Genomic DNA, 16,310 nt, shown 5'->3' with positions numbered 1-16,310 from the left:
ATAAATACTACAAGACTGGAAGAGTTTAGAGCCAGACATTGGTGTGCGCGTGTGTGTGTGTGTGTGTCTCCATTCCCACCAGACTGTCCTGTCAGCTGTGACCTTTGCCAAATCAAAGAAGATGCAAATATCCAGCTTCATTTGGGTCTATTACAGCTGCACACGGTATCTTATAGAAGTGAATGAGCTGTTCGCAGGGACCCAGTGAGAATAACTGTCAGTCTTCACGGCCAGCTTTGATTAGCAATTTGAAGGGCCTGTGCCCCTGACTCCACTCAACAGATACAAATCAGCCCTGACGCTGCTGCGTCCATTACTGCCATCATTTCTGCAGAGATTTGTGATGAATCTCATTTCCCCGTCGTCTTTGTCTCCCTGCCCTTCTGCTCTCTCCTTTCATACAGCTTCCACACATATTTTCTCTCATATACAGTACAGACCAGAAGTTTGGACACAACTGTGTGTCCAAACTTTTGGTCTGTACTCAATACAGACCAAAAGTTTGGAGACACTTTCTCATGAGAAAGTGTCTCCAAACTTTTGGTCTGAACTGAGTACAGACCAAAAGTTTGGACAAACAGTTGTGTCCAAACTTCTGGTCTGTACTGTATATAAAAAAAATAAAACTTACACAAACACACTTATTGCATCCAAATCTGCTTCTCGTTGTGACCTTTCATGCTCACCAGGGATGAGAAGGAAACTTACTTCCTGTAGCCAAAGACGTCAAATTATAAGAAATAGGTGTTGTACTTCTGATGATATTTACACTGATCAGGATGAGTTTAAACAGACATAAAATCAATTGATAAAGTCTAGCCATCGATTTCTATTCAGCCAGAGACTTTTCTGACCTGCAGCTCGAAAAGGTCAAGGTGTCAACGCTTCCTGTCAAAAGAGCCAATCACAGAACTAGTTTTTGTTCTTTCTGTGCTCAAAGCACAGATGAGGTTGGACATAATAATACATTAGCGGTCAGTTTTCCATCTCATGTGATTGTGGTGCTTTTTAAAATAGAAATGTTCCACATGCATTCAAGAAGAAGTCCAACAATCTGTAGATCAATTGTCATACACTTTTCTGAGATCTAGTTACGGAGGTAATGGATCAAGAGTCAAAATAGAGCTAGCATTCTCCTCAGGGACACTCCGACTGATTCTGGGAGATCTCAAGGTTTTGCAAAACCAGAATAGAAATGTAGTTTTTTTCTGATTTGACACAGAGAAGCTCTACTCCAGATCTCCTCAACCCATCTCTGAGGAACGGACTTGACCACACTTGGCTGTGAATAGTACCAGTGTATGCTCTTGTTAGTCTTCTCCAGATCCATGAGATGCATACAGATCAGACAGTCAATCTCTCCTGACACTCCATGTGACATGCCAGGAGGATAAAGATCAGGTTCACTGTTAGACAGCCAGGATGAAAAACCACACTGCTCCTGAAGAGGTCCACTGGTAATTCTTGTCTTTAATACTTTAGGGTAAACTTTCTCAGAGAGGATAAGAAGTGTGACCATTTGAAGGTTGGAACACACTCTCTGGTGCCATTTCTTTTTAAAGGGACCAATATCCCAATCTGCCACTCCACAGACAACCGACTAGTCTTCCACAAAACTTTGAACAGGCTCGCTAACTACAACAGTCCAAGAGAGTCTGGAGATTTTAGCATCTTGGTTTGAGTCCGCTCTACCTGCTGGGGAACGTTTTAGCTCCCTCTTCAAACTCCGCCACAGTGACATACTCACCTTCTCCCGATTGTAACACGTCTGTCTTCATGACAGACGTGGTGACTTGACTGATCTTGATACTTGATAGACTCAAGATATGCCCAACAATATCTTGAGTCTACAATCCCCACACTCCAACAATACAAACAGCATTTGGTGGCCTCTCTCTTCCTCGTCTGAGTCAGAATCGACTGGTTTTTCCAGAAGTTACACGAGGCTAACTCAAACTCCCTCTTTGTAGCTTCTCTGAATTCTTCCCATGCCCGAGGTTTTGCTTCCGCAACTACAGCAGCTGCTGTCTTTCAAAGGAAGTGTCATAGTTGATATGTTTCAATACCTGCCTCATTCCAAACAAAACTATCTTGTAGGTGAAAGTGAAGGTTTGACATCTGTGAATCACTCTACTGCAATGCGGAATGAAAATATGAGCACCTTTACAACCTTTTAAATACTCCTGGTAAGGTTTTTCTCTGCCTGCCAAAAAAATACATTCACCCTCAGCAAGAGTCTCAGAGCTTCAATCAACTACCTGAAATTGATGAGATTTCGCCAAAAGATACGTTTTAGATAGAAATTTTAATTCAGAACATAAATTGGGACATTTTCTAAGATACACAATGCCCCGTAACCTGGATCTGCCCTCCAATATCTGCTTTAATGTGTTGTATTATCGTGCAACTTTGCCATGCTAAGCAGCAGGGAGCTGAGTACCACCGACAGAAGCTGATTTTAATAGGAAGCAGCTATTTTTGTAAGTTCTCCACCAGCTTTTTCCTCTTCAGTCAATCACCAACATATCCTCTTTTTTTCTCTTGGGCTTCCACTGCCTCTCAATTTCTCCCCCCAATTTTTTTTTCTCACACTAGGTTTAGTTTTGACTCCCTGTTTTTTATTTATACCTCATTCCCTTCATATTACCTTGTAGTTCTCACTGAAGGGCTAGCCAGCTGTCGCTCCTTGTCAATGCTCTCCTTCAAGATTTAATCACATACTGCAAACAGTCGACTGCGCCTTTTGGCTGCAGGCGCATCTATGGCAGGAGGCTCCACTTCAGAAGATGTTCCTGCAACAGGTTCCTGTGCTTCTGGTCTCCCCTCTTTGGGCAAAAGAAACAAGTTTCACTTCATCCTTCACCTTTGCTCAGAAGTAGTGATTCTTGTACCTTGTTTTGCATAAACAAAAAAAAAAAGAAAAAAAGATGCGTCAGTTATTGTGCTTTCTATACACTATTAATTTTGTCATTTGCATAAAAATAAAGAAATGCATTTCAATCAAACTATTTTAATTTTTAATATAATCAAAATGTTTGTTCAAATATAGCAGTAGGTTAAAAGTAATTATGGCTAGAAAATAGAATATTCATAGTTACTTGCCTTGGATCAAGAATAGTGCTCAAGCTGCAAGGGCTCATGCTCAACGTTGCTTAATCTTCTCACACGAGCCTCCAACAGTGTGGCTTTGACTGTACCAACACCTTGGTCCGTGCTTGCTTCCCTCTCCAAAAGCCACTTGAGTGCAATAATGGCTGGGATGACATCTGCTGTTGTAGCTGTTGACGAGCTGATCTCCTTTATGAGTGGCTCAAAAGATGCAAGGATGGTCAGCACATTGTCCATTAGCTCCCACTGGTGTGCAGTGACTGTGGCTGGTAACTCGTGCTTGGCAGCAGACGCTCCAATAGGACGTCTCTGATCCTGCAGCGACAGCAGCGTGTAGACTGTGCTGTTCCTCCTCGTTGAAGCGTCTTGTGGTATTCTTTTTCTCTGCTGACCTAACTGTGTTTGTATGACATAGGGTTAGGAAATAGGGAAATGAATGCTTAAAACATCCAACAATTCTTCCTGTTGCAACAATGTCTGCGATTCCGCAATAGATCTCCCTTGTTTCCAGCAGGTTGCAGTGTGTGTGCCAGGCAGGGTAAACTTTTCAAGTCAGCATCATCCAATGTTTTGGCCATTATTACGAGCGTTGCCCTGCAAAACAACATGAACTCTTGCATGATGGATTTCCCAAAGATCCAACATTGCCTTAAACTCTGCTGATAGATTAGCAGCAGTGTGAGACCCCCGACATTTCCTTGCACTGTACTTGATGACGTTCCAACTGTTCGTCAATCCATTGCCCACAACATGCACAGTAAGCTTACATCAGAAATCCAGCTGTGTGTCGTAAAGCAGAGTGTCTTTGCATCGGCTTTTAGCAGGCTACAGATGTTTTCTGGATAACTTGGCCGAACAACTCCGGTAATGCAAAGGCTGAAAAGTATTTCCGACTCAGCACATTATATTGTGCGCTCAAGTGATGCACAATATAATGGCTGCTCGTTTAATGCCATGAACTCCAGAACTTTCTTCGTAGGAGCTGCGTTCTTTCCACAGCTCATAAGCGCCAACACCGGGTCACCAACTAGTTCTTAATTTGAAAGGTTCATGTATTTTTTTTATTTATGTATTTTTGATAGATCTACCCAAGGGCTGCCAACTAATTTTTCAGTTTTAATAATAACCTAAGTTTATCAAAAGTGCCATCTCTCTAATTTTTTTTTTCTCATCTGCAAAGTTGACATTAATCATTTCAAAGTCATGGTAAGCTCAGATAGCAGAGATTTAGTACTAAGTGAGTGACTTGCAGTAACTCTACCCTCAACATTTTACAGTAACAAATCAGAGAAAGACGTCCATGTCAGGACATTTTCTACTGATCCTAATACCTGAATGTTAGCATTGTAGTAATTCATGACTGACTTACAGCACAATTGGTTTGATTACCTCTCCGTACTCTGCTCTTACCGAGCGTCTGGACCGATGCTCCCTCCCAATTAAAACCCCGAGGTTGTGGCCGCTCGGGCTGAACCGGTCGATTATTGATGCTGCCATCCTGATGAACCCACTCCAATTTTGTTCGCTCATCATATCCATTCTCCATCGTGCACTGATCCCATATCAGATCACTCACACAGACACAGCGTTAAAATATCAAAGCCAATGGAGTGGGGGGGGGGATAACAGATGATTGAAAATACATGGTTTTCTGATTCTGTTTTATGTTTGCTTGACACAATCATTGATGCAGAGTGGGATTCCCACAGTGGGTTACGCCTCACACATTTTATTCATTCTTCCATGTTCACGTAAAACATCCCTTTTTGTAATCAGTCTCCAGTCTGGATCCCCTTAACTATTACACCCCAATTCATATTTAAAAACTAATTAAACCAAAATCTTTACATATTGCTCACATTTTTGTTACTCTCAGGCATGCCGTTTGGCTGTCGTGAGGTGATGTTACACACAAAGTCCCACATTACACTATGATAGGCCAATGAGCACACAACCAGTCTGCTCCCTTAAACTGGTCCACATTTTTATCACTAAAATTCATTTGAAAAATGAACCAAAACTTGAAAATATTTTTGAATGTTCTGTGTTGCTCTAATTAGTTAGTTAAACTGGTAAACGTTCTTCTATTGACAAGAGTTGAAATTATTTTTTCAAACAACTTTCCCGGTTAATATCCTCCCATATTTTGTTGGCTTATTTTCAAATGTCAATCGAAAAGCTAAGCTGATGACATCATATTTACACCTGAGGCTGTAATTGATACAAAGGTGGGTCAACAAAGTGTTAAGCAAAGGCTGTGAATACTTACATAAATGTCCTTTCAAGGGTTTCGAAAACCTTTCTCCACATTGTCATAGTGGGATTTTTGTGTGTAGAATCTTTAGGAAAGATATTTATTTAATACCGTTTGGAATAAAGATGTAAAAAACCCAGTGCTCTATGAATACTTTCTGCATGTACTTTGTTGCACATTAAAATCTTTTGGGTTTGACAGTGCTGTCTTCCTCTCCCTGCCTGACGCGTCTTGCCTGGGCAAATGTCAACCATCACTTCGTCCGCCATCAAAGTCGCCGCAGTAACAGCACGAACCACCTAAACCTGACTGCTCCTTTCACACCACAAAGCCTAACAAACACGCGAAAGGAGACAAAGCCAGCATGAAAAACAGAAAGGTTTGGTTCTAGCCGCAGCTCAAGATCTGATTGGTTCTTATAGGGAACAAACAGAAAGAGAGTCCTTGTTGTTTAACTTTCAAAATGCTGTGAGAATCTTTTCTATTCTTTGAACAACTACAAGCTGTACTTAGAAAAGTCATAAGAATCTGTGTTCAAAGATGCAGGTCGGGTTTTACTAAGAGGTCCACATGACAAACTGTCTCCGCTCACATTTGAAAGTGGAGCCAAAAACAGGCCAAAAGTATCAAAACAAAAAACCCCACAACCACCAAAAGAAAATATGCTAAAAAACCTGAAAATGTATTGAAGTCTCTGTAACCTTCTAAACTTGTCTTGGCCATTTTCATTGGTTCTCATTGACTTTTTTCATTTTCAAAACACTGTTTGTGGACAGATTCGTAAAGCTATTTATTACGGTTCAGTGAAGCTGATGTGTTTTGATTTTTTGTCCTTTCAGAGAGCGTGGTTTCTCTCACTGTTCCAGTGTTCACTGCAAATCCCAGCAGCTGCCCCCTGGCTTCATCTCTGGCTCCTGGCAAGATGACATTTTTAATGTATTTATCAAATTGTTAATCTGTTTTTTTAAATGAGGAAAGCAGCCCAGAGGGTGGAAAAGTCAGCGCTAGTTAAATCTGTCAAGCTAAAGCAAAAAAAAAAAACAAACTAGATTATATATCTAGTTATATAATCTAAATTCATAGTTTTTTTTTTTTTCTTCAGCCAAATGCCAGGAAATTTGCAGGTTTCAAAAGCTAAATTTAAGACCTTCTAACCATCCCGCGGTATTAGAGCCACTCTCAGGAGGAGCGGTGTTGAAGTTGGGTTGTGCTGTCACACCATCAGTTTCTGAAATCACATATAAAAAAAAATACAATTAAATAATAATTTGAAAAGCTCACGCAGGGTCAGTCAGAGTGACGTCGTCCAAGCAAAATTCATGAGGTCCAAATGACCCCATCTCTTAAGAGCGCGGAAGGGTTAAATACCTTTTCAAGACAATTATGAATAAAATTTAAAACCTAAAATTTAAGTCCTATATATATTTCCACAGAAATGTATGAACGTAGTCAAGCCAATTGACAATAAATTTGCACTTACCCATGCTAGCCAGTAGCCACAAAACAGCTAGCCAGCTAGAAATGGCCTCCACTCACTAAGTGCGACTCAAACATTTGCCTGAAAAAAAAAAGTCCCGTGAGAAAAAAAAATACAATATACAAGGTTTTAGTCCTGTAAAATGTAAGACCTGTGGTTAACATATTATAGACAAGCTTAATTCTTTTTTTTTTTTGTCTTAATTTTAGATACATGAATTTACCTTTTATTATTCCCACATTTGCCTTAAGCTTTCACCGAGCATGTGACGGGATCCTGTCAGTAGGTTGTGGAGCAGAGAGAGGATCTTTAGCCCCTGCGGCGCTGCAGCCTTTCGGAGCTCACTGCAGTTAATTAGTGGCATGGCCTCCGGACCTTTATCTGCTCTGTGAATGGGAAGAGACATCACCGGCGCTGCATCGGGGAGCTGCTGCGACCTTTTGTATGTGAGCTGGTTGCACATGTTGCAATCTGGGTTTCAGATTGGCTGGGATCTCGTCGGGGGAGCTTGGAGGGATGATGGAGGAAATGAGGAGGGCAGAGGAGGACTTGGTATTAGAGCTCAATTAAGACAGTTAAAAAGAGGAGGGGAAGATAAAGAGGCCTGTTACAATTTTTTCATAAAAAGAGCTTTTTGATTTTGGAGATTCCCATTTTTTCCCCTCCAAATTAGTATCCCAGGTTTACCAAATAGGAAGAGGAAGTGTCCCAAAGTGGAGGCTGAAAAGGAGGGAGAATCTGTTGACATGGCAACTTACAACTACATACTCTAAATCTGGCCTTTATGGAAGAGGGCGGTAAAAAAATAGTTCAGTTCTCAGTTTGCCATGAGCAAATTTTGTGGGGGACACAAAACCCCAAAGATCTTCTGGTCATTTAAGACTGAAACTGAACCAACATGCAAACTACTGACTGTGGCCAAATAAATAAATAAAAATAAACCTGCTTATAAAAATGACATTTCTATAGTGAAACATGCTGGTGGCAGAATCATGCTGTGGGAATGTTTTTCTTCCTGCAGCAACAAAGAGGCTTGTTAATGTGACAAAGTGTGGTGCAAAAATAAAATAAACACTAAATATAGAGCAAAAACTACTGTTAAAAATTATGAAAGTATACTGATGCAATGAGGTGGTCCAGTTAAAGTCCAGAACTAATTTGAGTCAAGTATTTGTCTCTGTCCAGTCTTAACCAAACATAAAGTATTTCACAAGAAGACATTAGCAAACATTCCAGTCTAATTGCATCAAAAGCACACATCTGTTTCTAGTCCACTCTGGGGAACTAGAGACAGGTGCATCCCACACTTTTCAGATTTAGATTTTCAAAGAAATTTAGAAAACTTTGAATAATTTTCCTTTTAATTCACAATTAGTCTATCATGTAAAATTCCAATTAACACGCAATTCTGTGTGAATAGTTTATGAAGGTAAACACGACTTTATGGCAACAGGACTTTTCTCAGTGCTAGTTTCTGTCTGCTGGTTTAATCTCTCTTAGTATCAGACAAGAAAGTTTACAAAACAGCCAAATAAATTAGCACCAAATAAGATTTTAGATTACTTTAAAAAAAAGAGCTGTTGGGCGACTTTTTCTCAAATTAACTTATTGTTTATAGAGAAATGCTGAGAAGCTTTGTCAGGATTTAATTAAAGCTTTTTAGTCTCACAGACAGTGTTTGGATTCAAGATACAGTAGTTTATTATCATTAGCTTAAAATACATTTTCCCTCCTTTAGTTGATTGAAAAAAAAATCCAATTTCAGGTTGTTGTATTCAGTAAGTTCTTAGTTTTGGCGCCCTCTTGTGGCTGAAGTTAAATAAAGTAAAATAAAATTCTTTTTAGAAATCCTTATAAGGACGATTTACTAAATAATTATGTCATGGAAAAGAACACAAGCAAACATATTTGTGTTTTTATTTTATGTTTATTTATTTTTTTCAAAGTTTTTTTTCTTTATAAAATGACAAGGACCGAGTGTTTTAGAAGCCCCCTCACTATGTTCCCCCAAAGCCGGCTCACTCGACTCTAAAGCAACCAGCAAAGAAAAATAGTCTTATGAACAATTGATATAATATACACCCCATATACAGCAATACATAGTGGTCTACCATAATGTTACCAATGATAAACAGCCTCCACTGAGGCCTCAGTTCAAATGGTTGCCACTGATATGGTTCAATTCAACAGCAACCGACAACCAGTGATGATTGTTTCTTTGACTAGTGTGGGCGGGGATCAGGTTGCCATGTTGGGGAGACGAGGTCAGCCACAGCTGCCTTTTGCTTTACGTCCCATCAGCTGATCAGAAACACACCAGACTGGCCGTTCGGTGCTCAGATTCAGCTGCTGACCCGTCCGTTCCGTTAAACCAATCAGATTCAGCATAAGTGCAAAGTTTAAGGAGGCACTGACACACTCTGCCGCCTTAAGAGGTGGCATAAACGTTCCTCGTCTTCGTTCCTGATCTGTCGTGCTTCTGACGGATTCATTCGAACCGGGTTTACAATCAAGGTCTGGACACAGGAAGTCTTTTTTTTTTTATTTTTGTTTTTTATCCTGGCTCTAACCAGTCAGCTGCTCAAAATTCCCACAGAATTTAAATTCAGAAAAAAAATTTCCACCTCGTTTCTTTTCTATGAATTCAACTTCTATGTTAGTTGCATATTTCATCTCAGCTCACATTCAGCAACAGCCAGCGACAAACCGTGTGTGGGCGTGTGTGTTGGTGTGTGTTTGTGTGTGCGTGCTTTTGCATGTGCCAGTGGCGGAGACCGCGTATAGAGACGTGTGCGTGACATAAAGACGGAGCCTGTACACAGTGTGGGCGGCGGCGTGGCGCCCCCGCCTGGACGGGCGGCTACAGACACGACTCCCAGTGCAGCTGCAGGTCCGTGCTGTCCAGGAAGTCGGCCGAGAAGACGCTGGGCGGCGTGTGCGGCACCAGCGGCGTCAGGCTCGTCCCCCCGTCTCTGTCGCACGCCGCTCCGCCGACCCTGGTTCCCCCGTTCTCCACGCCGCCGCCGCCCCCGTTGCCCATGGAGATGTCCAGCCAGTCCATGCTGTCGAGGGTGGGGTCGCCAAAGTCCAGCCCCGCCGAGTGGTGGGAGAAGCTCAAGTCGGACGTGTCCATGGGGGACGGGGGGTGGTCCAGGATGCTGGGCGTGCTCAGCATCTGGCTGTGCAGGTCGTCAATCAGCGTCAGGCCACCACCGTCGGGCTCCATGCCCAGCAACGGCGCCCCCGTGGTGCTCTCCAGGAAGTCCTCCAGGCGCCCGCCGCCGCTGCGGGGCTCTCCCGCACGCAGCTGAGAGGAGAAGGGATCTGTGAGGGTGGGTGGTGACAGGTGGAGGGGGGACGAGGGGATAGAGGGGGACGGTGGGTCGGAGTGGAGGGGTGCGAGGGAAGGGTCCGGGTTGGCCTTGAAGCCTGGGATTTCTGAAGGAAGACAGAGAGAAAGGTAATCACCATGAGCGTCCTCTCAGGTTCAACAGAGAGAGCTTTCTCTCTTTCTGCAGGTGTAGAAGCAGACTTCTAGGGTCTGCTAGACTTCTAGGGTCTGCTAGACTTCTAGGGTCTGCTAGACTTCTAGGGTCTGCTAGATTTCTAGGGTCTGCTAGATTTCTAGGGTCTGCTAGACCTTCTAGGGCCTAGCAAACCCTAGAAGTCTAGCAGACCCTAGAAGCATTCTCTGTATGCTTCTTCCGTTTCTCTACTCATCTCCGTCTTTCTATTTGTACCTTTTCCCCAGCTTTCTCCCTTTTTCAGCCTCTGTGTTTATTGAATTTGAAATAAACTAGGGCTTTCAAAATTATTGTTTTTAAAGCAGGCTTTAATTCGCATTCTTTTGACCCGGTCCATTTTCTTAATGCACTGGCTTCTTCTGTACTTTTACAACTTCGCCTGCGCTGCTATTTGAACAGTATTTTCTTCTCTGGTTCAGCTGTTTCTCTATGGGGCTAATCTCCCATTTCCTAAAACAGTTTTTTTCTTAAAACAGATGCATATTCAACTTTTCTCTGTGGCGCTCAGAGCACAAGAAGTACCCCAAAAATTATTTTACTGTTGTAGACAAAATAAGCATAGCAAAGCATAATTTTACATGTAGCTATTCATGACTGAAGCAACATTAATACCACGAACAAATAAAATATTCTACATGTTGCATACTATTTTAATCAATTGACAGCCCGGATAAAAACATTATTAAGGTGTTAATAATAAGGTCTTAGGTGTTAATATAGAACTCAATAACGCCTTGACACTTGGACAACAATTCTGAGTGCCACACTGCCGGACAGGACATGTTAAAAAAGCAAAACAACAAAAAACCCAGACAGTTACCTCCACTCTTGAGCAGGATGTCGAACAGATCGTCCATCTGCTGGTTGTTCACACCGTTCTCCTGCAAACAAACGCAAAGCCGTAAAACAGCTACACAAAAAAACTAAAATCGGCAGCTAAAGGTTTGGACCTTTATGGGAAGTAGAGTTTGGAATTAGTTGAACAACAACAGTGCCTCGCAAAAGTGCTTATATTCTTGGAAAGTCTTAATCTTTTGTCACATTAAGCCACAAATTTGTGTCTTTCTGAGATTCTGTGTGAAAGAAAAACACAAAGGAAACAAAATGGTTTTCAAACCTCTCTACAAATACAGATGTGAACGATGTGGCACACATTGTATTCAGGCCCCTTAGCAAATACGTGAGTATTGTTCATATTCGTAAAAATCCCAAAATAGTAATACAATTCGCCTGATATGAGCCTACGAGTGTCATGGAAAGCATAATGCACAGCTTGTATTATTCCAATGTGCAACAGTCATGCAGTCCTCCTGCAAGGTATTTACTCTGTGGTGTTGAAAACAAATACACACCACACTTATCAGATTTTTATTTTGAAACGTTTTTAGCTACTTTGTTATAAAATCTCACATAAAACCAGATAACATGGAAAGGTTTAAGGAGTATGAATATGTTTGCAAGGCACTGGAACTGTAAGGGTTGCAGTTAGAGGCCTAACCAGACTGAAACAATTTATTAATCACCACACCACATGCATGTTGCATGACTCCGCTGGTGCACACATGGTCGTGGGAACCAGATTAAGAGTTTTAGCTGAAGAGCTCGCCTGTCTGAACTGGTGCCCATCTGACACCAGTTCATCAGCCACGGACAAATATTAATAAATAAATCAACAGCTTTGAGTTTATTTGCATAACATAACTGATGATTTTCAGCCTCCACTGCAATGGATTTCACCTAAAAATAAAAAAAAAATAAAAAATACTTATATTTCTATCAAACATATTAACACTGAGTAATTATGAAAAAATAAGATTTTTTAGTATTTGCGTGTAACGTCTTGTGTTATTCTGTATCATTTTGCAGAATCTTTAAACATATCAAACGAGAAAATATGTGTTTTAGTTCTGATTTCTTGGTCCCGAGTTGCTAAAAAAGCTTCATGCAAACTGAGGACAAGAATAAAACTCAACAATAGACACAGTTCTGCTTTTCTCATGACTGATAACACTTGTCCAGTGATAGACTTTTTTTTTTCTTCCTGCAGATATTTCATATTTAAAACGATAATCAGAGCGATTGAGGAAACAAGACAATAAAGAAAGCAGAAGTAAATCTGTCAAACGAAGAGGAAAAAATGAAAACAAGCAACAGATTAACTGCAGGTTGGTTTTATTTGTGCGTCCAGAGGCGGATGGCAACTCACACAGCACACCAAGGAAGTGGAAAATGCAGATGGAGATCAACAAACATTGATAAGTGCAACACGGATGGAAATAAAAGACATGCTGAGGGACATACTTTAGAGCGCTGAGGAGGGAGGGAGGCGTTTTGTTTAGGGGAGGGAGGGGTGAACAGTGTGTGCCGGTCGTAAGGCACACACACCTCCTCTTTCCGCTGGGGGCGGAGTGACGAAGAGACGAGAGGAAACAAGGGGGAAAAAAAACTTTAGACAGAGTGAAGAGAGCCACTGAGAGACAGAGCCTGCATGCTGAGGGGGGTCTCTGCTGCACAGGGAGGGCGGGGGACAACAGGAGGTAAGGGTGGAGGGGCGTTACCTTCAGGGAGGACATCAGGTTACTTTGGCTTTCAGTGTCGGGCATGTCGTCGAAGAACGGCTGCAGGCTGGGCGGGGCCGTGTGGGACAGGCTCGGATGAGGCGACCCGTTGGTGTCTAAGTGCAAGGCTGCCTTCTGTCCCTGAGGGGGCGCAGCAGAGAGTTAGCATAACACTGAGGAGAAGTGCCTCGTTTCCATGGCTGTGCTGTAATCACGCCATTAATTATTCTGACAATTAACCGATTAGTCAGATAAAGAAAAAGGCAAATTCTGCAGATTCTTTTTCATCTAATCACTTAAGATCATTTTATCCCATATTAGAAATCCATTAAAAATACAAATAAATGACTCAATTCCTTTTTTTAAGTAAGAAAATAAACATTTTACTGCTCAAATTTGAAGTAGTATAGCATTCCTTTAATGAACGCTTGATTATTTGTAGCAAAGGAAGCTATCATCAACATGTGAAAAACATGATGCACATGTTTTTCAATGCAACGCTTATTTTACTATTTTTTGGATTATTTTAGAAATAAATAGATAGCAAAAAGTGCTTAACAGGTTTTTAACCGGATTTGTACCATGCGTGACTAAAACTACGCCACTTCAGGAGTTTTGGGAAGAACATAAGTACAATTCTTTTTCTTCCATCTTAAATGCAAAATATCTTCTTTTATTTGTAAAGTGTTTGCTTAATTACTGCTGGGTATGATGTTCAATCAGCAACTGGACTTTTTTAATAGTCTGTATGCTTTAGTTAACGATTAATCAATTAACTAAATTAAATGAGGGTTCAGCCCTAATACATATATAAACATATAAGAATAAAACTCCAATCATACAGAGTGCAAACATAGAGTTTGTGTGGATTTAATCTGTATCATATATCAGTTTCAATTGTTACAATTAGTAACGAAAATTTTTGATGATATTTCAATTTTTTGCAGCATAACTGAATTTTAATTGCACCAGCACTGACACCTAGTGGACAGATTATAGCACTGTATAAACAGCAGATGGTCCCTTATTTTATTTTTTACATCTCTGGTCAGATACTAAAACAATAGAAATCACATCTCCTATAAGCAGAGGTATTCATTTGACCTTTTTGTCCGGTTGGCTCACAGGCTCAGCTACTGGCTGCTGTTTTGATTGGCTGTCGGTGCTCGGGAGTTTACTTGGACTGGACTGTAGTCTCTGTGAAGTGACAGACAGATGTGAGCTTCGTCGCTTCATGAAGAGGATGCTGCAGCTCGCTCTGTGGCGCCCCTTTACCTGCAGCGTGATGCGTCCGTTGATTTTGGCCAATGAGGACACGCCGTTCTGCCTGTCTCTGGCGTGACCGCTCAGAGCGATCAGGTAGTGGTTGCCGTTGCTGTCGGTGACCAGCGTGGGCACGCCGTTGGCCTTGAGGTCCAATGCGATGGCTTGGGTTTGGAGCGGAGTGCCGTTCTGTTGGTTGATGATGACTGGAGTCACCTTGAAAAGAAAAAGACGGGAAAAAAACAAACAAATTAATTTACCTGATATTTATTGACGCCAACCTAGTTACGTAATTTATCGTAGCCTTACTGCAAAAAAACTTCATCATGATAAGGATTTGGATTTATTGTTGATTCTATAAATTTCAATTAACAATATAAATATAAAACAAAACTGACAGTTTTAACGAAAATGTTATTAACATTTTCTCCACTGTTTCATAACAGCACGAATAGATACGAGTAATATCAAAAATATGACATCATATGATTGAAGGTCGTTACTCTGTGCAGCTTAGTGATATAAATCACACTTTAAGTAACCGGCGTTCCTAAGAAGCATATTTTAAATGGGAAAGTTTTTCAAGTGTTCATGGTGACAGCCATAAAGTTACCTAAAAAAAACAATTGGGGCCGGAAAATAAATCAATAACAATATTGTATTGTCATAGACGTGTATTCAATATCCGTAGATGATTCGTCTGATGCTCAATAATTTCACTGAACTCCCATCCAGAACCGCTCAGCATTCTGGGAGACGTAGGCAGAAGAAAGGCTTTACCAGCTCAACCTATCACTAACTCACACACACACACACACACACACACACACACTATGGTTACCTAGCAACAGCAGCAGTTTCTGGTTCTACCATCGTGCCTCATAACTGCTTAAAAATACAAAACAATGAGATGGAGTGAAAACTGCATGAAACAGAAAAAGTCACTCCACCAGTTTGGCAATGTTTCAGATATTTAAAAAAAAGGGAATTGATAAATACTGATGTTGACCAACAGAAAACTCCTATTCAGTGACATGTTTTCTGCCATGTCATCCAGTAATAAAAGCATTAAATAGTCACAATAATATCACCTAATATCGCAATGAAGGTCCTCCAAATAAAAGTCCATATTGCCCCCCCCCTACTCAAACCACACCTGTCTCACCTGCTGGGCGCTCGCTGCGGCCGACTGCTGTTTGTGCTGCAGCCTCTGCTGCAGCCGCTGCTGCTTCCTCTGGCTCACGGCCGCCTTCTGGTTCTGGATCTGTACCTGAACCTGCTTCAACTGCACCTGGCTCTTGTGGACTGGGTTCTTCTGCTGAGCTGGAACGTCCCCTTGTGTTTGCTTGACCTGGTTCTGCTGGGCCAGCTTCTGCTGGGCCTGGAGCTGCTTCTGCTGGGTCTGCTGGATGATGAGATGCTGCAGCTGCTGCTGATGGAGCAGCAGCTGGGCCTCTTTCTTCTTCTGCTGCTGCTGCTGCTTGTGCGGGTTAGCCTTCCCCTCTGAGTCTTTCTGCAGCTTGGCCTGCTGCTGCTGCAGCTCGGCCTGCTGTAGCTGCAGCCGGTGGATCTGCTGCAGCCTCAGCAGTGTCTCCTGGGAGCACTGCATTGGCTGGGCCAGTCTCTTGGCCTGAGCCTCTTCTGTCACCCCCTCCATCCCTTTCTCAGGCTCCACCTCCTCCTTCACGGTCAGAGCGGCGCCGTTGGGGAGCGCCGGCAGCTGAGCGGACGAAGCTTTTATTAGAGTTTGGAGCTTTGCCTCTGCGGGTGTTCTACTCTTCTCGCTTCCCTCCTTCTTCACCACCACCGCCCCGGCGACCATCTTGCCCTGCTCCAGCTGGGACCTCAGGGTCTCCACCAGCCTCTGCTTCTGCCGCAGCATCCTGGTTAGCTCCTCAATCTGTTTGTCCTTCTCCTGCAGCATCTGGTCCTTGTCCAGAGACAATGTTTCCATGGCTCCCGCGGCCGGGGGATCTTTGGACGATGATTTGGACATGCTGCAGGAGCTCTGGATCTCCTCCTTGACGACAGAGTAAGGCTGTGGGAGTGACGCCATGTTTGATGGGTGCTGAGGAGAGGGGTGGAGGGTGAGCTGGGTGAGGGGAGAGGTCACCTAAAGGATGGAA

At 42.3% G+C, this 16,310-nt stretch overlaps 1 protein-coding gene across 5 annotated transcripts in view; it reads right to left on the bottom strand.

The window, feature by feature from the left end:
• Positions 1-8,746: 8,746 nt before the first annotated feature.
• Positions 8,747-16,310, bottom strand: part of mrtfab (myocardin related transcription factor Ab) — a 52,337-nt gene continuing 44,773 nt past the window's right edge. For 4 of the 5 annotated variants that reach the window (XM_032573902.1, XM_032573904.1, XM_032573903.1 and 1 more), the window contains 7 exons: positions 15,350-16,297; positions 14,197-14,400; positions 14,026-14,118; positions 12,922-13,062; positions 12,665-12,760; positions 11,184-11,244; positions 8,747-10,277 (listed from right to left, as the gene is read on the bottom strand). In XM_032573902.1, the coding sequence (XP_032429793.1) occupies positions 9,700-10,277; positions 11,184-11,244; positions 12,665-12,760; positions 12,922-13,062; positions 14,026-14,118; positions 14,197-14,400; positions 15,350-16,297 (2,121 nt within the window). In that variant the 3' untranslated portion in view covers positions 8,747-9,699. The remainder of the gene's footprint in view (positions 10,278-11,183; positions 11,245-12,664; positions 12,761-12,921; positions 13,063-14,025; positions 14,119-14,196; positions 14,401-15,349; positions 16,298-16,310) is intronic. The other variant, XM_032573905.1, reaches the window with a different exon arrangement.

Source organism: Xiphophorus hellerii, chromosome 10, assembly GCF_003331165.1.
Source record: "Xiphophorus hellerii strain 12219 chromosome 10, Xiphophorus_hellerii-4.1, whole genome shotgun sequence".
Classification (NCBI taxonomy): domain Eukaryota; kingdom Metazoa; phylum Chordata; class Actinopteri; order Cyprinodontiformes; family Poeciliidae; genus Xiphophorus; species Xiphophorus hellerii.
This window is presented reverse-complemented; position numbering and strand designations above follow the sequence as displayed.